General features: G+C 48.4%; 1 protein-coding gene and 2 non-coding genes across 3 annotated transcripts; 1 reads left to right on the forward strand and 2 right to left on the reverse strand.

The window, feature by feature from the left end:
* Nucleotides 1–1,871: 1,871 nt before the first annotated feature.
* LOC132399490 (zinc finger protein 135-like) lies at nt 1,872–13,486 on the reverse strand. Its single transcript, XM_059979916.1, has 2 exons — nt 13,089–13,486; nt 1,872–5,234 (listed from the first exon to the last, which is right to left on the reverse strand). The coding sequence occupies exons 1-2, from the start codon at nt 13,231–13,233 to the stop codon at nt 4,033–4,035; spliced, it is 1,347 nt and encodes a 448-aa protein (XP_059835899.1). The 5' UTR covers nt 13,234–13,486; the 3' UTR covers nt 1,872–4,032.
* A 9,652-nt stretch (nt 13,487–23,138) lies between these two features.
* Nucleotides 23,139–23,212, forward strand: trnai-aau (transfer RNA isoleucine (anticodon AAU)). Its single transcript has one exon. It is a non-coding gene; the product is annotated as a tRNA-Ile (tRNA).
* Nucleotides 23,213–24,138: 926 nt separating this feature from the next.
* On the reverse strand, nt 24,139–24,212 carry trnai-aau (transfer RNA isoleucine (anticodon AAU)). The gene has a single exon. It is a non-coding gene; the product is annotated as a tRNA-Ile (tRNA).
* Nucleotides 24,213–26,156: the final 1,944 nt, after the last annotated feature.

Raw genomic sequence — 26,156 nt, forward strand, 5'->3', positions numbered from 1 at the left:
TCCCACCTGCAGAGTCTGATCCCCTCACTGTCCCAAGGCTCCAGCTCCCACCTGCAGGGTCTGATCCCCTCACTGTCCCAAGGCTCCAGATCCCACCTGCAGGGTCTGATCCCCTCACTGTCCCAAGGCTCCAGCTCCCACCTGCAGAGTCTGATCCCCTCACTGTCCCAAGGCTCCAGCTCCCACCTGCAGAGTCTGATCCCCTCACTGTCCCAAGGCTCCAGCTCCCACCTGCAGAGTCTGATCCCCTCACTGTCCCAAGGCTCCAGCTCCCACCTGCAGAGTCTGATCCCCTCACTGTCCCAAGGCTCCAGCTCCCACCTGCAGGGTCTGATCCCCTCACTGTCCCAAGGCTCCAGCTCCCACCTGCAGAGTCTGATCCCCTCACTGTCCCAAGGCTCCAGCTCCCACCTGCAGAGTCTGATCCCCTCACTGTCCCAAGGCTCCAGCTCCCACCTGCAGGGTCTGATCCCCTCACTGTCCCAAGGCTCCAGCTCCCACCTGCAGGGTCTGATCCCCTCACTGTCCCAAGGCTCCAGCTCCCACCTGCAGGGTCTGATCCCCTCACTGTCCCAAGGCTCCAGCTCCCACCTGCAGAGTCTGATCCCCTCACTTTCCCAAGGCTCCAGCTCCCACCTGCAGAGTCTGATCCCCTCACTGTCCCAAGGCTCCAGCTCCCACCTGCAGAGTCTGATCCCCTCACTGTCCCAAGGCTCCAGCTCCCACCTGCAGAGTCTGATCCCCTCACTGTCCCAAGGCTCCAGCTCCCACCTGCAGGGTCTGATCCCCTCACTGTCCCAAGGCTCCAGGTCCCACCTGCAGGGTCTGATCCCCTCACTGTCCCAAGGCTCCAGCTCCCACCTGCAGGGTCTGATCCCCTCACTGTCCCAAGGCTCCAGCTCCCACCTGCAGAGTCTGATCCCCTCACTGTCCCAAGGCTCCAGCTCCCACCTGCAGGGTCTGATCCCCTCGCTGTCCCAAGGCTCCAGCTCCCACCTGCAGAGTCTGATCCCCTCACTGTCCCAAGGCTCCAGCTCCCACCTGCAGGGTCTGATCCCCTCACTGTCCCAAGGCTCCAGCTCCCACCTGCAGAGTCTGATCCCCTCACTTTCCCAAGGCTCCAGCTCCCACCTGCAGAGTCTGATCCCCTCACTGTCCCAAGGCTCCAGCTCCCACCTGCAGAGTCTGATCCCCTCACTGTCCCAAGGCTCCAGCTCCCACCTGCAGAGTCTGATCCCCTCACTGTCCCAAGGCTCCAGCTCCCACCTGCAGGGTCTGATCCCCTCACTGTCCCAAGGCTCCAGGTCCCACCTGCAGGGTCTGATCCCCTCACTGTCCCAAGGCTCCAGCTCCCACCTGCAGGGTCTGATCCCCTCACTGTCCCAAGGCTCCAGCTCCCACCTGCAGAGTCTGATCCCCTCACTGTCCCAAGGCTCCAGCTCCCACCTGCAGGGTCTGATCCCCTCGCTGTCCCAAGGCTCCAGCTCCCACCTGCAGAGTCTGATCCCCTCACTGTCCCAAGGCTCCAGCTCCCACCTGCAGAGTCTGATCCCCTCACTGTCCCAAGGCTCCAGCTCCCACCTGCAGAGTCTGATCCCCTCACTGTCCCAAGGCTCCAACTCCCACCTGCAGGGTCTGATCCCCTCACTGTCCCAAGGCTCCAGCTCCCACCTGCAGGGTCTGATCCCCTCACTGTCCCAAGGCTCCAGCTCCCACCTGCAGAGTCTGATCCCCTCACTGTCCCAAGGCTCCAGCTCCCACCTGCAGAGTCTGATCCCCTCACTGTCCCAAGGCTCCAGCTCCCACCTGCAGAGTCTGATCCCCTCACTGTCCCAAGGCTCCAGCTCCCACCTGCAGAGTCTGATCCCCTCACTGTCCCAAGGCTCCAGCTCCCACCTGCAGAGTCTGATCCCCTCACTGTCCCAAGGCTCCAGCTCCCACCTGCAGAGTCTGATCCCCTCACTGTCCCAAGGCTCCAGCTCCCACCTGCAGAGTCTGATCTTTCAACTCCAGTTCATTCAACGGAATGAAGCCCTCTATTGGGAACTGGAGGTTTAAAGCAAATTTGAGGGAGGATGAATAACTCACAAATAGCCATTTGGCCCATTGAGCCTATGAAGGCATTTCCAATCAGTTCTACCCCATCCTTCCCATGTAAATGAAAGCACAGAGTAAAGGGAAATCATTCACAGCTGGAGGTCTCAGTACCACCAATCCTATTCTCCTTGTGGCCTCCGTCGGTCATGGTCGACCATGGGTACTGCGCCTCTGGTAGTCACAGAGAGTGGCTTCTCCAGGGCACAAGCCAGGACAGAGTTGATATGGAGATGTTTGTTGCCCATGCAGTGGGACAGACAGGTGCAAAGGAACGATGAAAGCCGATACAGTTTGGTGCCAGCAACATCGCAGGAGTTGCCGGCCGGTGCTGGGTACAGCAGTCAGCCGCCTTCGGGACTCCGATTCCGGATTTTTCCTCGGGGTTTACTCCCAAAGCCTTTCCCGTGAGCGGGTATAGCCGAAAGGCTGCGGAGGTTTGAAATCAGAGTTTTCCTCTCCTAGATGAGCCACCATCTGTGGTTAATAAACCCCATCTGTCCGGAGCAACTGGTTCTAAGGTGCCAGTGGCCCGCCTTTGCCCCTTCTCCTGTGAGTGAGAATAGCTCCACCAGGCATAAGAACTAGGCCACACGTGAAGGCCAGGAGTTGGACTTGGTTGTCAGAGGCTGTTTGATTCCCCTTATCTTCTACCATAACTTCAGTCAATTCCCATTTGAAGATGCTGACAACTACTCTGCACATACTTGATCTGAAATCTCCACATGATCCCACCTCAAACCTCCTCTCAGCCTCTGCTCCAAGGCAAATAATCCCATCTTTCACCATCCTAACATTGGAGCAGAAATTCCCCCACCTTGGTGATCTTTTCTGAAATCTGAGACTTGGACTGCTTTCTACACTATGGTACCCAGCTGTGGTCTGATTACTACCCAAACCCCTTTGAAAATCTCAGCCCTTTCAGGACACGCATTTCAAATTCCTACAACACATCTCCACATTTTCTTCCTTTCTCATTTACACTAAATCCAGCACCTGCATTCAGCAACTCTTCTGTAGCTGAAAACATTTCCTACTTAAACTCTGAAAAATGTCCATGAGATTATGAACCTCTGATCAAAGAACAACTCCAACTTCCCAACCAAACCACTTCTGTGACATCCACCATAGTTGCCTCCTTCCTGCATGAGGAGCCCATATATAACCACACTACAGCTGATGGTGAAATATGACCGAGGCCTTCAGGTGTAAGGGAAGTGGTAATTGGGATGGAGCAGTCAGCTCTTGGGGCAAGAGTGAAGAGGGCAGGAGAGAGGAGGGTAGGAAGAGGGGGGCCTGAGAATGAAGGTGAATGGCCATTTGTGGGGAGGAGGAAGGAGGCACTGGTTGCGGGGCAGCATTTTGGGAAGGAGGGGAAAGGGAAACTCTCAGGGTGGCAGGCGATGAATCGTAGCTATTTCGGAGAAAGACAGAGAGAGGGTGAGTGGCAGAGGGAGAGAGGGCGTGGGGCAGAGAAAGAGGGTTGGGGAGGGGGATAGAGGGTGGGGAAGAGAAAGTATGGGGGAGAGATGGCAGATGAGGGGGAGAAAGCAAGTGTGAGTGCAAGAGGGGGCGTGTGCGGAGTCAGTGAGGGAGTATGAGGGGGCACAGTGTGGAGAAAAGAGAGTATTTGCAGAAAGAGAAATAGAGAACGGTGGGATGTGGGGTCTCTCATGTTGATGAGTGAGGAGGGAGGGGAGGAGAAGGCTGTTGAGGTAGGGGTGGTGGAGGAGAGGGCTCCCGGAGTAGGAGTTGAGCGAGATGGCAGGGATATGCGGAGGGAGGGGAATGGGGTTTGAGTGGATGAACGCAGGCTGGCTGTGCAGAGTTGGGGAGAGTCTCTTGGACAGGAATAGAGAGAGCAGCAGGGGCACTGGCTGGTGGTACGGGGCTAAAGGGCTCTTAGGGCAGGGGTGGAAGAATAGCATTCCCAGGTGATCAGCGAAGGTGGATACGCCGGTGACCCAGCAGGTTAGAGGCACTCTTGAAGCCCTTCCCGCACTGCGGGCAGCGGTAAGGCCGCTCGGCCGAGTGCGTACGCCGGTGTACAGCAAGCGCCGAGGACTGCCGGAAGGCCTTGCCGCAGAGCGGACAGGCATAGGGCCGCTCGCCGGTGTGCGTGCGCTGGTGCTTAACCAGGGTGGAACGCTGGCGGAAGCCAGCCGCGCACACCGGGCAGCGGTAGGGCCGCTCAGCGGTGTGCGTGCGCTCATGCACGGCCAGGTTGTGCGCCAGTCGGAAGGCACGGGCGCAGACGGAGCAGCGATAGGGCTCGGTGCCCGAGTGCAGCGCCCGGTGCTTAGACAGTGAGGAGTATTGTTTGAAGGCCTTGCCGCACTCGGCGCAGCGGTGGGGCCAGGGCCCGGCGTGCCGGCGCTGGTGCGACTCCAGGAAGCGGGCCAGCTTAAAGGCGCGGCCGCACTCACCGCACTCGTACACAGGCCCGCTGGTGCCCGGGTCTTCCCCCTCCCCCGGCACTATGCCCCTGCAGTCCCGGCGCTGGTGTTCCTCCAGTTGGCGGCAGTCAAAGAAGGCCTGGCCGCAGGCGCTGCACTTGCACAGCTTCTGTCCGGCATGCGAACGCAGGTGGCGTGTCAGCAGAATGGAGCTGGGCAGCTGCAGGCCACACAGGCCGCAGGGCGGGGGTGGCGGAGGGGGGCGTGCGTGCGTGCGCCGGTGCGCAGCCAGGTGGTGAGGGTGCAGGAAGCGGCGGGCACAGCGCTCGCACTCAAAGCGGCGCTCGGTGCCGTGGATGCGCCGGTGCTTGGCCAGATTGGAGGAGCTCTTGAAAGCCTTGGCGCAGTGCGGGCAGTGGTAGGGCCGCTCGGCGGTGTGGATACGCCCATGGGCCAGCATGGCAGAGGGACGGGAGAAGCGGCGGCCACATACCGGGCACGGGAACGGCCCCCCATCACCATGCGCCCGGCCGTGCTGCTGAAGGTCACTGTGCTGGTGGAACGAGAGGCCGCACTCGAGGCAGCAGTACGGGCCTGGCTCTGACCCGGGCGGCGCTGACTCCCGAGTTGGGTCCGGGTCACATTCCAGCGCAGCCTGGGGTTCGCCGAGGGTATGGTCCAGCTGGCAGGAGTCCAGTTTACACTCCGACAGGGCAGTACCAGACATCCGTCTGTCTGTACCTCCTGCAAAAAGTCACAGAAACAACTATTATTGGAAACTGTCTCTGGCCCCGTGTTGGAACCATCTGAACCACCATATAATTTTACTGTTAACTAGTGAAACTCAATAAATATTGGAAGGACTTTGGGTTAATGGTAGAAGCTTAAGCAATGCTCGTTTATCCTGCTGATTTTGGGATATTTAATTTCCCTTCAGCATAATGCAGTCTGCTCTTTTCTTAACTGATGCATTTCCAGGGATGAGCAACAGAGGCATTGACGATACCCGTCAACAGGAAAAATGTTGCAACATGTTCACACCCTGGCTGTCAAATAGTCCGAGCCCAGAACATCAGGGTAGTATCCTCAACCCTCACACCCAGGCTGTCAAACAGTCCGAGCCCAGAACATCAGGGCAGTATCCTTGACCCTCACAGCCAGGCTGTCAAACAGTCCGAGCCCAGAACATCAGGGCAGTATCCTTGACCCTCACAGCCAGGCTGTCAAACAGTCCGAGCCCAGAACATCAGGGCAGTATCCTCAACACAGCCATCTTCAAGCTGCTTCACCAACAAATCTTCCATCACAGAGAACAATGTTCTGCTCTAGTCAAAACTGCCAAAAGATAAAGAAGCCCATGCCTAGTGAGTAACTAAATGGTTTTAAGTTCTTCCTTTCCCTATATTCCACCTTTCCTGGGTGTTAACATCTCAGAAAATCTTCCTTGGTGCCAACATATTGATGCAATCTTGAACAAAACATGCCAGCAGCTCTACTTCATTAAGAGTTTGATGAGTCACAAACTCTTAAGCAAGTGTCTACAGATGGATGGTGAAGTCCATTCTGGTTGGTTACATCACTGCCTGGTGGGGAGGCTCCAATGCACAGGATTGAAAGTGACTGCAGAGAGTTGCAGACGCAGCCAGCTCCATCACAGACACAACCACCCCCTTCCCACCATCAACGACATCTTCAAGAGGCAAATCCTCAGGAGGGCAGCATCCATCATTAAGGACTTTCATCACCCAGCGCATTTCCTCTTCTCATAACTACCACTGGGGAGGAAGCACAGGAGCCTGAAGAGACACTCAACCAAATGAAATGTTTGCAGAACAGAGGAATTAGGGGTTACAAAGACAAGGCAGCTAGGTGGAGCCAAGTCGATGGCCATCTCGGCCACGATCTTATTGAATGGCAGAACAAGCTAGACAGGCCAAATGGCTGTCTCCTGCTCCGATTTCTCATTTATGAATAATATTTTAGGAACTGCTTCCTCCCCTCTGCTATCCGATTTCTGAATGGTCCACTACATGAACCCATGAACATGACTTTTTTTTCTAACATAGTAATATTTTTATGTCTTGCACTGTACTGCTGCCACAAAACAACACATTTCACCACATATGACAGTGATAATAAACCTGAATCTAAAATATTCATCCTTCCCATAAAGCAGTGAGTGGTCAGAGTGCTCTAAAAGTCACCTAATCAAACACTCATACAGCCAGACACCTATAAGTCCCAACCAATGAAGATCTACCTCCATGAAATCTCCATTCATTCTCCTACACTCTGGAGGAAAACATCCTATTCAACCTTTCCACATAACTCAGATCCTCATGTCCCAACATCATCCTTGTAAATTTACTCTGTACTCTTTCAATCTTTTCTATAGGCAGATGACCGGAACACCACACACTAGTCCAAATTTGGCCTCACCAGTCATATACAATGTCAACATAAAATTATAACTCCTGTACTCAATACACTTGATTTATAAAGGCCAATATACCAAGAGTTCTTTAAGACCCTATTTAGAACTTTCAAGGAATTATGGATCTGTGTTCTCAGATCCATTTGTTCTATCACATTCCTCAGTGTCCCACCATTCACTGTGTGTCTCCTACCGTGGTTTGTCCTCCCAAAGTACAATACCTCTTGCATGCACTTACCTACATTAAATTCTAGCACTGATGATTAGGAGATAAAGAGGAAGGTTTCACGTCCTGTTAATGTGTACACTGGATCTTTCTGTCTCATCGAGAATTCTTCCCATTCCTAATCTCTTAACTATTTGTTAGATCTGAAGATTATGTTGTCCAAAGGTTCTTTGGAAGTCAAGAAAGAGGCTAAAATCTCATGATTACAGCTGTTTTATTAGATGTTCATCAGACAGGGTCAGCCTGTACCAGCAAACAAGGCAGGGAGAGAAGTAAGAAAGTAACCTGAGCACGTTCTCCCTTTAACGCTGCAGACTTCATTAGATATAGAACCTGTGAAAAGGCACTGAGTCACATTTCAGCTAAGCAAAGAAATTAGAAATGAATAAAGCCAAATATGCTACAAGTTACTAAATGTTTACAAACAGGTGATTATAAAACATGTACAAGCTTAAAGAAAAACTAAAAGGAAAAACACAATCGAAACAATCTGCACCCAAACCCAATAGCACTTTATTTATGAATGCTGCCTGGCCTGCTGTGTTCTACCAGCATTTTGTGTGTGTAGCACTTTATTTATTCTCCCTACTGTACTGGTGCTTGGCTCCAGTGTTTAGCATTTACAAACTGCATTGCAGTCACTCCACCACCCCCCCCCCCCCCACAACCCCCCCAGCAATGCTCACATCACCTCGTGAACCCAGACCCAGGAAAACAATCAGCAAGGACAGGGGCAACAAATGTTCACAACAAACATTAGCTGCAACCACCCCTCCAATCATTCACCATCCTGGTTTACTTCCATTTGTTGCTGGGCCCAAAACCTAGATTGCTGTCGCTCACAACACCATGGGAGCAGCTTCGCCAAAGGGACTGCACAAGTTCAAGAAAATTATTTAGGCAGGGGGTCGTGAACCTGTAGAATTCATTGTTACGAATTACTGTGGAAGAAATTGCCAAGTATAGTCACTTCCAAGGAGCCACTGACTTGGATCCCAAGACTGTTCAGCATCCTGCCATTAACAGTGTCCTGTCATTCAGCATTTGACCTCTAAAAGTGCAATTCTTCACAGCTAGCCTGGTTACACTCCATCTGCCGTTTCTACTTCCATATCTGCAACTGAAATATCCTTTGCCCATTTTCTACACTATCGACAACACCACCAAGCTTCATGTTGTCTGCAAACTTACTAACCTACTCCTTTGTGCATTCATCCAAGTCATCTCCATATATAGAAGTTGCAAAGATCTCAGAACGGATCTCGGCAGAACACCACTAGTTACAAACCTTCAGCAAGATTAAGACCTCCCATCAACCACTACCCTCTGTCTTCCGTTGGCAAGCCAGTTCTGAATCCAAACGGCCATTGATCCCATGTATCTTCGTCTTCTGGACAAGTCTCTGTGATGGACTTTGTCAAGCACCTAGCTAAAATCCACATAGACAACATCAACAGTTTCTCCCCATTAACCTTTTTTTTGTGCAAGCTCCTGGCGAATGCCATCTTAAGTAGCCTTGGATTCCAGAGGATGGTATGGATATCTGGTGTGGTGGTTCAACATCATCAGAAGTAAACCCAGTACAACAGATATCCCTGCATATGTTCATCTGGCTTCCAAGAAAACTATGACAACAGAGGGCACTCATCCTACTTGGGAGGGCTTAAACTAGTTCAATAGGGTAATGGGAACAGAGCAGCAGGTCAGAAAGTGGAGAGGCTGAGAGGAAGGCAGCTGTCATTCCCAGGATGAACAGGCAGGAACAAGGTAATAGACCAGATGGGTTGCAGTGTATGTATTTTAGTGTTATTTATATTAAGGTTAAGGGTGACGAGCATGAATCAGTACGTGAAACTGTGTTGTTGCCTTGAGAAACTTGATTGAGAGGGGCAGGAGTGGATGCTTAATGTTCCAGAGTTTCAGTATTTTAGAGGAGGTGGTAAAGGGGAGTGGGGGGATAGTGAAAATGTCTAATATTATGCACTTCAGGTGAGAGAAAGACATGTAGGTAATTTTTTTCTATACAGTTGGACACTTAGTTACTAATTGAATTAGTTCAGCACAACATTGTGGGCCTAAGGGACTGTTCCTATACTATATCATTCTATTATCTAGCCCCGCAAGTCCATCACTCCTTAACACCTACAAAGCATGTCAATTACACATCAAAAGAGCATCAGATCTTTGGCCAGAGATTCTTGAGGTGGGTGGGGGGGAACAGGTGAAGGGGAACAGGAGTTCTGCTTCCCCATACTCTTCATGATTGAGTGTTGCCCACTCTGCTGGGCACATCTACAGTTCCAAACCCTAGATCTATCTGATCAAATCTTTCAAATACCCAGAGTCCAGCTGCCTCCAAAAGCCCCATCAGATCACCGCCCTAGTCCTTGTAAACCCTTCTCAGGATTTAACCCTTTCAAATCCTTTTTTTTTAATGAGGAAGCGTTCGTTGTCTTGGGGCAAATTGGGGTAGAGAAATCCTCAGGGCCTGACAAGGTGTTCCCTCGGACATTGTGGGAGGCTTATGCAGAAACTGCAGGGGCCCTAGCAGAGATATTTAAAACATCATTAGCCACAGGTGAGGTACCGAGGATTGGAGGATAGCTAATGGAGTTAGGTTGTTTAAGAAAGGCTCTAAGAATAAGCCAAGAAGTTATAAGCCAGTGAACCTGACCTCAGTATTGAGAAAGTTATTTGAAGGTAATCTAAGGAACCAGATATACAAGTATTTGGAGACAGGAACTGATTAGGGATGGTGAATGTGACTACGGTCTATTTTAGAGTTTTTCAAGGAAGTTATCAGGAAAGTTGATGAAGAGAAGGCAGTGGATTTTATCTACATGGACTTTAACAAGGCCTTTGATAAGGTCCACATGAGAGGTTGGTTGAGAAGATTCAGTCACTTGGCATTCAAGATAAGGTAGTAAATTGGATTAGACATTGGCTTTGCAGAAGCCAGAGAGTGGTTGTAGATGGTTGCTTCTCTGATTGGAGGCCTCTGACTAGTGAGGTGCCACAGGGACCGGTTCTGGGTCCATTGTTGTTTGTCATCTCTATCAACGATCTGGATGATTATGTGATAAACTAGATCAGCAAATTTGTATATGACACCAAGGTTGGGGGTGTAGTAGACAGTGGAGACTATCAAAGCTTACTGCAGGATCTAGAGAAACTGGAAAAATAGGCTAAAAAATGGCAGATGGAAATTAATGCAGACAAGTGTGAGGTGTTGCACTTTGGGAGGGCCAACCAGGGTAGGTCTTACACAGTGAGCAGTAGGACACTGAGGAATGGAATAGAAAAGAGATATCTGGGAAGACAGATCCATAACGTCCATATATGGACCTCAGTAAGGCCTTTGACAAGGTTCCGCACGGAAGGTTAGTTAGGAAGGTTCAATCGTTAGGTATTAATATTGAAGTAGTAAAATGGATTCAACAGTGGCTGAATGGGAGATGCCAGAGAGTAGTGGTGGATAACTGTTCGTCAGGTTGGAGGCCGGTGACTAGTGGTGTGCCTCAGGGATCTGTACAGGGTCCAATGTTGTTTGTAATATACATTAATGATTTGGATGATGGGGTGGTAAATTGAATTGCTAAGTATGCAGATGATACTAAGGTAGGTGGCGTTGTGGATAATGAAATAGGTTTTCAAAGTTTGCAGAGAGATTTAGGCCAGTTAGAAGAGTGGGCTGAGTGATGGCAGATGGAATTTAATGCTGATAAGTGTGAGGTGCTACATTTTGGTAGAAAAATTCCAAATAGGACATGCATGGTAAATGGTAGGGCATTGAAGAATGCAGTAGAACAGAGTGATCTAGGAATAATGGTGCATAGTTCCCTGAAGGTGGAATCTCATGTGGATAGGGTGGTAAAGAAAGCTTTTGGTATGTTGGCCTTTATAAATCAGAGCATTGAGTATAGGAGTTGGGATGTAATGCTAAAATTGTACAAGGCATTGGTAAGGCCAAATTTGGAGTACTGTGTACAGTTCTGGTCACTGAATTATAGGATTGATGTCAACAAAATAGAGAGAGTACGGAGAAGATTTACTAGAATGTTACCTGGGTTTCAGCACCTAAGTTACAGGGAAAGATTGAACAAGTTAGGTCTTTATTCTTTGGAGCATAGAAGGTTGAGGGGGGACTTGATGGAGATATTTAAAATTATGAGGGGGATAGAAAGAGTTGATGTGGATAGGCTTTTTCCATTGAGAGTAGGGGAGATTCAAACAAGAGGGCATGAGTTGAGACGAGGCAAAAGCTTAAGGGTAACATGAGGGCCAATTTCTTTACTCAGAGAGTGGTAGCTGTGTGGAATGAGCTTCCAGTAGAAGTGGTAGAGGCAGGTTCAGTCTTGTCATTTAAAGTAAAATTGGATAGGTATATGGACAGGAAAGGAATGGAGGGTTATGGGCTGAGTGCGGGTCAGTGAGACTAGGTGAGAGTAAGCTTTCAGCACGGACTAGAAGGGCCGAGATGGCCTGTTTCAGTGCTGTAATTGTTATATGGTTATATAATTCCTTGAAAGTAGCATAGATAGGTCATAAAGAAAACTCTTAGTGTATTGGCCTTCATAATCCAATACACTGAGTACAAGAGGTGGGATGTTACGTTGAAATTGTATAAGAACTTGGTGAGACCGAATTTGAAGTATTGTATGCAGTTTTGGACACCTGCCTACAGAAAAGATGTAAACAAGGTTGAAAGTGTTGAGAGAAAATTTACAAGGATGTTGCTGGGACTTGCGGACCTGAGTTATGACTAGGCTAGGGCTTTATACACAAGGACAAAGATTGAGGGGAGATTTCATAGAGGCACTTAAATTATGAGGGGTATAGATAGGCAAACAGGCTTTTCCCACTGAGGTTGGGTGAGATTACAAGTAGATGTGATGGGTTGAGAGTGAAGGTGAAATGCTAAAGGGGAGGATGAGGTGGAACTTCTTAGCTCAGAGGGTGATGGGAGTGTGGAATGAGCAGCCAGCGGGTTTGATCTCAACATTTAAGAGAAATTTGGACAGGTACATAGATAGGAGGGGTATGGAGGCTATGGTCTAGCTGCAGGTTGATGGGTCTGGGCAGATTAGTGGTTGGCAAGGACTAGATGGGCCAAAGGGCCTGTTTCTGTGCTGTGCTCTGGCTCTGTGACTCAATAAATTTAGTTTCTACACATTACCATTGCTCAGGAAGCAGTCCTGTGGTGGGATCTGGACAAGGCCTTGTATAGCACTGGACGATCAGCAGGAGCAAGCATTCCATGGCGATCTTCCCTGCCCACCCTCCCAATAACCATGATTACTGTGCACGTGGTGACCCTAGTGCGCACGCGCACAGCACATGCACAAGTGTGCAAGTGGCAAGACAAACCCAGATGGAAAAGGAACAGCAAGTTCACTTAACCTCTAGAATTCATTTCTCCAAAGCTTTAGTGAAACACCTTCAAGCACCTCACAGGACATCCACCTGCAGATGGAAATACAATCAGATGGCATTTGAGCTGTGGCCAGCCACACAGTCAAGGGTGTAGAGACTGTAGAGCAGAGGGCTACGTACACATCCTTGAGGTGTGCCAGAGTTGATTATCAGCAAGGTGCAGATGTAATTTCCAATCTGCAAGACTGGGGTCTTCTGGTGAGGAAGTCAAGGATCCAGGTACAGAGGCCCAGCTTTTGCAGGTGTTTGATTGGATCCGTAGGAATGAGCTGTAGTCAATAAGCAACAGCTCGACATGTATTACTAGTGTTGTCAGGGTGATCCGAGGCTGCATGAAGACCCAATGAGATCACACCCGCTGTAGATCTATTGTTGGAAAGGCAAATTGCAGTGGATCCAGGTCCTTGCTGAGACCGGAGTTAATTCTGGCCATGACCAACCTCTCAAAGCACTTAATCACAGTAGATAAGAGTGTTACAGGACGACAATCATTAAGGCAGCTTACCCTGCTCTTCTTGGGCACTGGTATGACTGTTGCCCTCCTGAAGCAGGAGCGAACAGCCGACTGCAGCAATGAGAGATTGAAATGTCTTTGAATAACCCCGCCAGTTGGTTAGCGCAGGTTTTCCAAGCCCTGCCAGGTACCCCATCAGGGCCTGTATCCTTGCGAGGGTTCACACTCTTAAAAGACAATCAGATGCCAGTTGAGGGAGGTGGACTACAGCCACGGCACCGGGGAATGACCCAATCCACCCGCCAGGCGGCTGGATCCCCGAGATCCCCCTGGCCGCGACGCATTCCGCCTGGTGCCCTCTCCCTAAATGCTCCCCGTCCAGTACGGCTGGGGATGAATCCCACCTACATGGCCGGGCAGACCCCCGGCTCCCCACCCTTGTGGCAGGGCCTGCGTTCCCCTACCACTCCCTCCGGTCATCTCCACATCAGCTCCAGCTGCCTCCGCCGCCGGGATGGTGGCGATCCAGAAACCCACACCCTCCCCATGGTACCAAACCTTCTTCCTCCCCCGGTCCCTGCTGAATCCCCGCTACCTGCCCCTACTCCAGCCCCGGACCCACCGACACCACCCTCCCCCCGCCCGGTCACGCCCACATCAGCTCCTACAGACTGTCGTCTGGGTGCCGATCCCAATCCCTGCCCTACCACACCACACACAGCCCATCCCCGTCCCTCCACTCCCGGCTCCGCGTTCCTGCCCCCGGTCACCTCCGCATCGGCTCCCGCCGCCTCTCCGTCGCCCCGAGGCTTCCACCCACACTGCACCGCAATCCCCTGCCTTCCCAACATGCTCAATGCCCCTTCTCGCCGCTGAAACGGAGCACTTTCCAGTGCGCTTGGCCCGCTGGGTAACAGGATCCATCATTACAGGCAAGCAAGAAACCCTCTTCCACGGTACTAAGACATGTCCCGTAAACTTATAGCATTAAGAATTTACCCAAGTCTTACAAATCCGAAGAAATACTGGGAGAACTCAGTGAGCATGCAGCATCCGTGAAAAAAACCAAAGGAAATGTCGACACGAGGAAATCTGCAGATGCTGGAAAATCAAACAACACACACAAAATGCTGGTGGAACACAGCAGGCCAGGCAGCATCTGTAGGAAGAAGCACTGCCGACGTTTTGAGCCGAGACCCTTCGACAGCAAAAGTCGAGTTAATTTTCATACCCACAGGTACATGCTTGCACAGATGCAATGGAAAATGATTTGCAACAGCATCAGAGACTCAGATAAACAGCATTCACAAGAAATCAAGCAACGTTTTGAGTCACTCTATTTTCCTGTTCTATTGCCCGGTTTCTCTATCCAAGAGGTTGTCTGACTGACTGAGTTAATAAAGCAGGTGCTGCACGAGAATTAGATTAACAATTGCCAAATATTTGGGCACGAGGGTAATTGTTATCGGACCTGCACTGTGAAGCAGTCGGTCTCCTCGGCTCTATATGCGCAGAATGTTTTGATTACGTTGTGTGCAACTCAGCTCAGAGATAAAGTCTAATTGGAAACTAAATTCCAATACCAACCTCAGCCCCAAAGCCCTTTTCCAAAACCTAACATCAATCTTTTCCCCAAGTGTTAATCTCAATTCCAAATCACATTTCTGAATTCCAGCCCCAGCTCCTTAACCAACCTGAACCAATCCAAATATCATACCCAAAGTTAAAACAAGGCGCTAACCCTGACTCTGTCACAGCTGCAAACCCTAACCCCCCCCCCCCCCCCCCAGCTGCTATCCAAAACTCTAAACTTGGCACAGCTATGGATCTTTCAACACCCAATTTAATTTTCTGATCAAGCCCAATTCCAACCAGTCTCCAGCAACCAAACTGCCAGTCCCAGCATCAAAATGTGCACCCTGTCACCGATTACACTGATCTCCAGACTTTCTTCCCCACGCTACTCCCAATTTCCCATCACACTGGGCAGGGGGGTAGTGAGATGTGGCGGATGAGTGCTTAGCCTACTGTTATATTCGCTCAACACAACATGACAGTGTGGCTACACACATCTCAAATACCATCAAGAAATTTGCCAATAACACAATACTGTGGACAAAATCTCAGATGGTGAAGAGGAGCTGTGTTGGAGTGAGATAGATCAGTTGGTTAAGTGGTATCACAACAATAATTTTGCAATTAACTTTAGTAAGTCCAAGGAATTGATTGTGTGCTTCAGACTTCTGAACCAGTGCAGATAACTTTACTCAATTCAACTAATACGATTTCACTGCCAATGGACCACTTTCAATGATGCGACAACTCATGTTCTCAGTATCATCTGTTGAGTTGTTTATTTATTTTAATGTCTTTTCATTACTTATCTTCAGCTGCAGATTGGCTGTCTGTTAGTCTTTGTTTGATGTACAGATTTTCATAAGTTGTATCGCATTTCTTTATTTTCTTGTAAATGAATAGCAAGGTAAGTATATGTTGGATGGTGACATGTATACATACTTTGAACTTAGCTATCTCCACTCTATTTGTCAGTCCAGATGAAGGGTCTGGACCTGAAACATCCCTACTCCCCCCCCCACAGGTGCTCCATTTCCTTTTGCATCAGGGTCCCTCTGTTCCTTGAAATTCCCTTAGGTTTCATATTCATTTAGAACCACCTCCCAAAATGCATCACCTTGTCAGGATCAAATTCTACCTGTCATTGCTCTACCCATTGTACCAGCTCTGAAATATTGACCTGCCCCCTCACCACTCTCCTCCCTATCCACAACATCATTAATGTTTGTGTACTTTACAGACTCGTTATGATGGCAGGGTGAAGATACATCTCTACCAAAGGAGGTGTAAGGCACTCCCTCCCTCTGCTAACCTGCAGGCCACCCTTTGGCAAGGTGTAGCACCAGTTTAGCTCCCCTGATCAGGGTCACATGAAGCTACGGGAGAAGGTGGTGGATGGTTATAATAACAGCTGGTGCATATCATGAGTCCTGGTTATGCGACCACTGAAGTCAGGCAGACAATCTCTGAAGAGTATTGATAATGGCTGGGGTCACCTGTCATTTGAAGACACTACCCAAAAGAAGGGAATGGCAAACTACTTCTGTAGAAATATTTGCCAAGAACAACCATGGTCATGGAAAGACGATGTTCACCTATGTCATACAACAGGACACATAATGACAGACTTGTCAACCATACCTCCTGCATTCATACCTCAGTTGTTAACGTATATAACAAACAGCACGAGCTCCGGCATCCATTGCTGTGGAACGCTGCCAGTCACTAGCTTCCAATCTCAGCTTCTCATTTGCACACTAACATGTCTGTCCCTGACACAGATCAGTTAGAAAGCTGAGCAGAGAGCTGGCAGTTGAAATTAATTAATTCCTAGAGATACAGCAGGGTAACAGGTCCTCACGGCCCAATGAGATCTTGCTGCACAATTACACTCATCTGGCAAATTAATTAATGAACCCACAAGTCTTTGGAATTTGGGAGGAAACTGAATCACCTAGGGGAAGTCGACGCAGTCACAGGGAGAATGTGCAAACACCTTATAGATGGCAGAAATTGAACGTGGCACCCTTATTTATCTAGGCAAGTGCTCAATAATGCACATTAGAAAGTCAAGCTCTGTCTGAATATTTAAGCAAATGACAGGGACCTAAAAGGCAATGGTGTACGGCCTCAGCAGTATAATGGATAAGGCAATGGCCTCCTAAGCCAGGGATTGTGGGTTCAAGTCCCATCTGGGCTGATGAAGAACTTTGCTTTTTACTCTACATTCTTTTTTTTTGTTTGCCTCATGAACTCACTCGGCATACTTGTGTATGGAACAATCGGTTTGGATGACACACAAACAAAAGTATGTGTGAGAAAAACGAGCCAATTACCAATTGCTGTGAAAGTCTGTAGCACACCTAAAGTGGCAAAACAGTTCAAAATTCAAAGTAATATTATTATCAGAGTGCATACACGTCAACACATACAACCCTAAGATTCTTTTTCCTGCTGGCATACTTAGGAAATCTACAGAACAGTAACTGTAAACAGGACCAACAAACAACAAACTGTGTAAATGCAAATATAAATAAATAGCAATGCACAGGTAGGTGGGATTGATAAGCTTGCCTTGATAGGCTGAGGCATTAAAAGTTCAAAATAAATTTATTGACAAATGTCACCATATACAATCCTTAGATTCATTTTCTTGTGGGCATTCACAGTAAATACATGCAACACAAGAAGATCAATGAAAGAATGCAGAATGGACAACAACCAATGTGGAAGAAAAGCATCAAACTGTGCAAATACAAAAAGAAAGAGAAGAAACAAATTCAATAAAAATGATAATAATAAATAAATAAGCACTAAATATCAACAACATGAGACGAAAAATCCTTAAAGATGAATCCATACGTTGTGGAAACAGTTCAGTGATGGGGGGGGGGGGCGTGAGGTTGAATGAAGTTATCTGAACATCATGAGTGAAGTTTGAATATCATGTTACAGCTGTGCAAAACATTGGTCGCTGCGTACAGTTCTGGTAATCACACTGCTGTAGCAATAGAGAGAGTACAGAAGAGATCAGACTTGTTAGGGTTTGTGAAGGGCAGATCGTGTCTAACAAGGCTGATAAGAGTTCTTTGAGGTGGTGACCAGGCATAAAGATGAGGGTAGTGCAGTGGATGTGATCTACATGGATTTTAGTAAGGCATTTGACAAGGTACTACACAGTAGGCTTATTCAGAAAGTCAGAAGGCATGGGATCCAGGGAAGTTTGGCCAGGTAGATTCAGAATTGGCTTGCCTGCAGAAAGCAGAGGGTCATGGTGGAGGGAGTACATTCAGATTGGAGGGTTGTGACTAGTGGTGTCCCACAAGGATCGGTTCTGGGACCTCTACTTTTCGTGATTTTTATTAACAACCTGGATGTGGGGGTAGAAGGGTGGGTTGGCAAGTTTGCAGACGACACAAAGGTTGGTGGTGTTGTGGATAGTGTTGAAGATTGTCAAAAATTGCAGAGAGACATTGATAGGATGCAGAAGTGGTCTGAGAAGTGGAAGATGGAGTTCAACCCAGAGAAGTGTGAGGTGGTACACTTTGGAAGGACAAACTCCAGGGCAGAGTACAAAGTAAATGGCAGGATACTTGGTAGTGTGGAGGAGCAGAGGGATCTGGGGGTACATGTCCACAGATCCCTGAAAGTTGCCTCACAGGTAGATAGGGTAGTTAAGAAAGCTTATGGAGTGTTTACTTTCATAAGCCGAGGGATAGAGTTTAAGAGCCATGGGGTAATGATGCAGTTCTATAAAACTCTAGTTAGGCCACATTTGGAGTACTGTGTTCAGTTCTGGTCGCCTCACTATAGGAAGGATGTGGAAGCATTGAAAAGGATACAGAGGAGATTTACCAGTATGCTGCCTGGTTTAGAGAGTATGGATTATGATCAGAGATTAAGAGAGCTAGGGCTTTACTCTCTGGAGAGAAGGAGGATGAGAGGAGACATGATAGAGATTTCCAAGATATTAAGAGGAATAGATAGAGTTGACAGCCAGCACCTCTTCCCCAGGGCACCATCGCTCAATACAAGAGGACATGGCTTTAAGGTAACGGGTGGAATGTTCAAGGGGAATATTAGAGGAAGGTTTTTTTACTCAGAGAGTGGTTGGTGCATGGAATGCATTGCCTGAGTCAGTGGTGGAGGCAGATACACTAGTGAAGTTTAAGAGACTACTAGACAGATATATGGAATTTAAAGTGGAGGGTTATATGGGAGGCAGGGTTTAAGGGATGGCACAACATTTTGGGCTGAAAGGCCTGTATTGTTCTTTGTTCTGTGATTCACCTGGATGTTGCCTGGAATAAAGGGCTGTGATTAGTAAAAGTCTTTAGCAAATGTATGTAGATGCATGTTGGAGAGCATCCTGACTGTTGCATCACCACCTGGTATGGAGGCTCCAACGCACAGGATCAGAAAATGGCTGCAGAGGGTTGTAAACTCAGCCATATCCTTCACTGGCACAGCCCTCCCCATTGTTGAGGACATCTTCAAAATGCAATGCTTCAAGAAGGCTGCATCATTCATTAAGGGCCTTCAGCATCCAAGACCTGCCCTCTTGCCATTACTATAAGTGAAGAGGAGATACAGGATCCTGAAGATGTTCAATGTTTTAGGATCAGCTTCTTCCCCTCTACCATCAGATTTATGAACCTCCACGAACCCATGAACACAATCTTGCTATTCTTCATTTACACTATCTATGTATGTATCTATTGATCTGTTGCAACTTAGATTACTTTTTATGTGTAGCTGCCAGAAAAAACAACAAATTTCACAACATACTGTATGTCAGTGAAATAAACCTCCAGCATATGCAGATTTCCTCGTGTTTGCTCTTATGATTCTTAAGTTGGACAGGCTGGGTTTATTCCACTGAAACACGGCAGGCTGTCGGGTGACCAAACAGGCATTTACAAAATAATGAAGAGCACAGAGAGTATTTTTCCCGGGGCAGGGGAGCCTAGAACCAGAGGGCGTGGGTTTACAGTGAGAGGGGAAAATTTTAAAAAGATCTGTGAGTTCAATTTTTCCACACAGAATGTGGTGAGTATCTGAAATGGGATTGTGGAGATAGATAAAATTACAACATTTAAAAGACATTTGGACAGGTAAAGTGTAGAGGAATATGGAGCTAATATAGGCATATGGGATTGTTATCAATGTGCATTATTGTGAATCTAGTCAGAAAGGCCTTTTTCTGTGTTGCACCACTCAATGCCTCCATTTCTACACATCCCTTATGGCTTGTCTGGTCAAGTACCTGGCTAAATGCCTCACTCACCTGAAAGAAACAAATCCTATCTCTCCACCTAACTAATGTCATCCAATCTCACTTGCACTATCTCCAGAGTCATCAGATTGTTTCAACAGCGCGGGGACACATAATATTCCAAGTGTGGATTGTAAAGTTGCAACATAAAAACGTTCTTGTCGGTGCCCTGACATTTGACTTTTTTTACTGCTTATCCACCTGTATTAGCATTCAGGGTACAATGAACTTGTCAAATGCCTTACTGAAGTCCAACATTTACATCCTGCATACAACACTCTTCCTAGTTCCCTTCCCAAGATTTTTGATCCTATAAGACCATTTGGCTCATCGAGATGCTTCACCATTCCATTGCAGCTGATTTGTTTTCTCTTTCAACCACATCCTCCTGCCTTCTCCCCACAACTGTTGGTGCCCTTACTGAATAAGAACTAATCAAGAAACATGGAAATGCAACAACATTTGGCAAATTTTTGGCCCAAGTGCTTGTTGTGCCCCATTTTACGAATACAAACTTTGAGTATTATGGCAACAATGAGACAGAATGCTTTCACAGAAAGCCTCTCTGACGTGTCTATCCCAGATCAGTCCTTGACTTTCCCCAGTGATTATAAAACCTGTCCCTTAGAACTTTCTCCTGTAATACCTACTAGACAGGTATATGGAGGAACTTAAGGTGGGGGGGGGGGGTTATATGGGAGGGAGGGTTTAAGGGTCGGCACAACATTGTGGGCCGAAGGGCCTGTACTGTGCTGTACTATTCTATGTTCTATGTAATGTCCCCACTAGCTGTACCCCTGCCGACCTTCTTAAATGAAGGAACAACATTAGCTGTCCTTCAGTCCTCTGGGACCTCGCCGATGGCTAACAAAGATGTAAAACTCTCCCCTGTCTCCTCCTTTACCCTCTCAGAGGAACTTGCTCAACGATAGTTTCTTTCAACTAGCTCCCTATTCCCCTTTCTGTGCAATTTACAGGTCCCGCGAGTGCGGTGGGAACGATTAGCTGAGAAGGTTAAAGGGTGGTGCGAATAATGCCAAGGTCGCGGGGTACGGAAATCAATTTATTAATGAGTGCATTGAGGCACAACAATGTAAACCAAAAGAATGGAGTGTAACCGCTACAGACAGAGTGCAAGATCATAATGAGGTAGGCTGGGTAGTCAAGAGGCCATTTTATCGTCCTAGGGAACTATTTAACAGCTGAACAGAGGAGCCCTGTGGTATGTGCTTTCAGACTCCTGTGTCTTCTGCCCGATAAAAAAGGAAAGAAGAGAGAATATCCGGGGTGGAAGGGATATTGGATTGTATTGGCTGCTTGAGGCAGCGAGAAGCGCAGACAGAGTCCGTGAAGAGCCCGCTGATCTTCGTGATGTGCTGAGCTGAGGCGACTTGCAGTCACGGTTAGAGCAGTTTGATAACGAGCCATGGTGCATCCAGAAAGGATGCTTTCAATGGTGCTTCGATGATAATTGATGAGGGTTGACAGGGAGAAGCCAAATTTCTAAGTAGACGCACTGGTGACGTTTGCGTGGTTGGTCCAGGATTGCTTTTGTTGAGGGCCACTGTAAAGTAACGAGGGAGTTGGAGGTGGGGCATGGAGTCCTTGGGCGGACTGGGAAGAGGGAGTTACTCGGAACTGAGAAGTTCACTCTGTTGGGTTACAGAATTTGAACGGGAAATAGGAAATGTGTGCGTGTGCACATATGAGTAAAGAAGAGCGAAAGCGCCGACGTTGAGCAGTGGAAAGAAGAGAAAATCTGCTGATGCTGGAAGTCCAAGCAACGCCCACAAAATGCCGGAGGAACTCAGCAGGCCAGGCAGCATCTGTGGAAAAGAGTGAACAGTCAACGTTTCGGGCCGAGACCCTTCATCGAGAAAGGGGAGGGAGGTGTCGGGAATGGACTCGCGTGGGTCCCAGCTGGGCCTTTTTGTTGACTACATGGAACAGTCTATGTTCCAAATCTACACCGGTATCACTCCCCAACTTTTCCTACGCTACATCGTCCACTGCATTGGTGCTGCTTCCTGCTCCGATGCTGGCCTCGTGACGTCAACTTTGCCTCCAACTTCCAACCTGCCCTCAAATTTGCCTGGTCCATTTTCGACACCCCTTTCCCCAATTTCTCTGTCTCTATCTCCGGAGACAGCTTATCTGCTGATATCTTTTACAAAGACCCTGATTCTAATAGCTACCTGGACTATACCTCTTCCCACCCTGCCATCCCCTTCTCTCAATTCCTCCATCTTCGCTGCATCTACTCTCAGGATGAGGCTTTTCATTCTACAACTAAGGAGATGTTCTCCTTCTTCAAAGAAAGGGGTGTTCCTTCCTCCGCCATCAACGCTGCCCCCACCGCTTCTCTTCCATTTCGCGCACGTCTGCCCTCACCCCATCCTCCTGCCATGTCACCAGGGACAGGGTTCCTCTTGCCCTCACCTACCACCCCACCATCCTCCCTGTCCAGCACATAATTCTCCGTAACTTCCGCCATCTCCAACGGGAGATCTCCAACCACTACCAAACACATCCCTCCGCCCTCCCCCCCGCTTTCCGCAGGGATCGTCCCCTACGCGACTCCTTTGTCTATTCGTCCCTCCCCACTGATCTCCCTCCTGGTAGTTCTTACAAGCAGAAGAAATGCCATACCTGCTCCGACGCTTCCTCCCTCATCACCATTCAGGACCCCAAACAGTCCTTCCAAATGAAGTGACACTTCACCCGTGAGTCTGCTGGTGCCATCTACTGTATCCGGTGTTCGTGGTGTGGCCTCCTGTTGTATGTTAGGGAGACCCGACGTAGATTGGGAAGCCGCTTCACCGAGTACCTACGCTCTGACGGTTACAAAAAGCGGGATCTCCCATCTAATCCTACTTCCCATTCCGATATATCTTCCGGTTTCACCTATCACCTACCACCTTGTACTTCTCCCTCTAACTTCTCGTGCTTTTTTTTTCAGGCCTGTTGAAGGGTCTCGGCCCAAAACGTCGCCTGTTTACTCTTTTCCATTAGTGCTGGCTGGCCTGCTGAGTTCCTCCAGCATTTTGTGTGCGTTGTTCGTTGAACAGTGGGGCAAGTTTAGCGGTGCCAAAGCAACCACCAGAGGTTTGAAGTCGGTGATGTGAATTGACTGAAGCAAAAATTGAATTCCTACGGTGTTCAGTGGGCCTGGATGCTGAATTCACGTAGTATTTTGTCTGTATGCTCGGATTTCCAGTATCTGTACATGTTTCCGTAGCCCTGCACAGTGTGGCCGGTTAGCTCAGTTGGTTAGAGCGTGGTGCTAATAACGCCAAGGTCGCGGGTTCGATCCCCGTACGGGCCAGTGCTTCTTTTAAATGCAGTCTGTCAAATTCACAAGCTCTGCGATTTTCCCAAGTTTGTAATTAATTTACGTACCCATGTGATTTCCACCAACTTTGCTGCCGATTTTCCACCATGGTACGTTTCTGGCACCTCTCTCTCTTTTCTTGAGACAGACTACCGATATCTTTCATAAACCTAATTCGCACGGTTAATTTGGCTATACCCCTTCCCATCATGACTCCTATGAATATGCTATCGCCTGTTCACAGTTCCTTCATCTACGCTGCATAAGGCTTTCCTTCCTAGCACATCAGAGTTGTCCTAATTCTTCAAAGAACTGGGGTTCCCTTCGTCCATCATTGATGCTGCCCTCACCCGCATCTCCTCCATTTCCCAGACATCCGCGTTCACCCTATTCTCCCGCCGCTTTAACAGGGATACACATCCTCTTGTCATCATCTACCACCCTATGAGCCTTCGGATCAAACACATTATTCGCCTCAACTTCCGCCATCTTTAACGGGACCCTACCAACAAACACGAGGAAATCTGCAGATACTGATGCAGAAAGAGATACAGAGCTGGAGAAGGGAAAGGATCATGGGACGGGAGGCCTCGGGAGGGACCAGAGGGAGATGGAGGGAGATGGAGAACAGGCAAACAACTAAATATGTCAGGGATGGGGTAAGAAGGGGAGGAGGGGCATTAATGGATGTTAGAGAAGTCATGCCATCAATAGACAACAGGTGCAGAAGTAGACCATTCGGCGCTTCGAGCCTGCACCGCCATACCGCCATTCTGAGATCATGGCTGATCTACTATTAATACCCGGTTCCTGCCTGTCCCCATATCCTTTGATTAAATCACATGGGTGTGTGAATTAATTACAAACTTGGGAAAATCGCAGAGCTTGTGAATTTGACAGACTGCATTTAAAAGAAGCACTGGCCCGTACGGGGATCGAACCCGCGACCTTGGCGTTATTAGCACCACGCTCTAACCAACTGAGCTAACCGGCCACACTATTGGGTTGGAGGCTACCCAGTTGGTAAATAAGGTGGTGTTCTTCCAACATGAGTTTGGATTCATTTTGACAGTAAACAAATACAGCTTTACCTACTACCCCCTACCACCACTCTCACTTTCCGCAAGGATTGCTCTCTCTGTGATTCCCTTGTCCATTGGTCCCTCCTGCCACTTATACCTACAAGAGGCAGAAGTGTACCCCTGCCCAATCACCTCTATTCAGGGTTCCAACCAGTGAGGCAACGTTTCACCTACAAATCTGTTGGAGAAGGGAGTAGCTTTGGAAATCTTGTTTGGCACCACACTCTTCAGTTGGACCAAAAGGCCTGTTTCTGTGTTGTTTCTGTGGCTCTTACCTCACCCCCCCACCCCCACCTCAACCCTGCACCACCATTCCCCCATTGCTCTACCCTGCTACCCAGTTCTTCTGTATCTGCTTGCATTCTGAGATGGTTCCCACTGCCAGTTTTGGTTGTTTTGCATGTGGGCTGCTTCACTGGTGACTATGTTTACCCTGGGTCTCCATCTCAGCTCTCTTACCCTGCCAGAGGGTTTTAGTGGACACAGGAGTTGTGGGATCTCCCAGTCTACTCATCGTGGCCTTTGCACCATATTGTCTATCTGCATGGCACTTCTCTATAACTGTAGCACTATATAAAAACATACAGCATTGAAGACTACAGCACAGTACAAGCCCTTTGGCCCACATTTGTGCCAACCTTTTATCCCATTCTAAGATCACCTTTCCATCCATTTGCTATCATCCATGTGTCTTTCTAAGTGTTTTTAAAATGCCCCTAATGCACATGCCTCTGATCAGGGATTCCACACACTCAACATTGTATGTAAAAACTTACCTCTGACCACCTCCCCCTCATGCTTTCCTCCATATTCTGTAACTGTATCCTTTTTCACCTCATACCACCTTAATGTACTTACGTAGTGCACAATCCATTTGGGTAGCATGCAGACAAAAGGTATCTCAGCACATAAACTGACACATACTGATTACGGCTCTGGGATAGGGAGAGGGCCAGCAGCAGTGCCTCAGCCAGTCCCGAGTTTGGGAGTTCTTCTCAAATTGTCCCACCTGCCTGTCCATTAGGTGTAGCATGCACTCTGTCCAAGGGAAGGAGATCCGGGTGGCCGTTCCTCTGTGCTTCTTCTCAGTACCAGATGTGCAAAGTAAAACTGGGAACTGGTGCAAACACATGACAGGCCAGGGTCAGGCAGTATTGGTTAACCTTTCTGGTTTGGGACATTCGTCAGTTCTGAGACAAGTGAAATACCTATCCAAGAGTCTTTTAAAAATTGTTACTGTACCTGCCTCAAGCACTTGCTCTAGCAGCTCATTCCACATACTGCATATCAGCTGTCCTCCATAGACACTTCCTGAGACCCGGGTACTTGAGGCAGTTCCTGGTTTTATCTGGAGTTTCCAGCATCTGTGGGGGTCCCAGATGTGTGCAGGAGAAGCCCTGTGGGCCTGAATACAGTGATGAGGTACTCTACTCTCACATCATCCTGGCAGCATGAGTCAGAGCTCCAGGGCTCTCAATGGCAGGGAAGTTCACCCACATGACCCTCTCACTCAGGAGCAGGGTTGGGTTGAGGGTACCCTACCCTTGTGAAGGCTCCTACAGTGATTCAGGAATTGACACCTCACCGTTACCTTCACCCATGTCCTTTCAGACAGAAGGGAGACAAAGGAAACTCCGGGTACCAGTAAGCCTAACATTTGTGATAGATAAACTACTGGGGAGGATGTCGAGAGAGATAAGACCTGGAAAGTTAGGCTTATTAAGGGTAGTCAATATGGCTTTGTGCAGAAAGAACCTGAGCAGTACAACAAAAAAAAAATCAGGCCCTTCGACCCACAATGTTGTGCTGAACCAGCTAAAAAGTAAATCAAAACCCCCCAAAAACTAAACCATCCA

This window comes from Hypanus sabinus, chromosome 9 (genome assembly GCF_030144855.1).
Source record: "Hypanus sabinus isolate sHypSab1 chromosome 9, sHypSab1.hap1, whole genome shotgun sequence".
Classification (NCBI taxonomy): domain Eukaryota; kingdom Metazoa; phylum Chordata; class Chondrichthyes; order Myliobatiformes; family Dasyatidae; genus Hypanus; species Hypanus sabinus.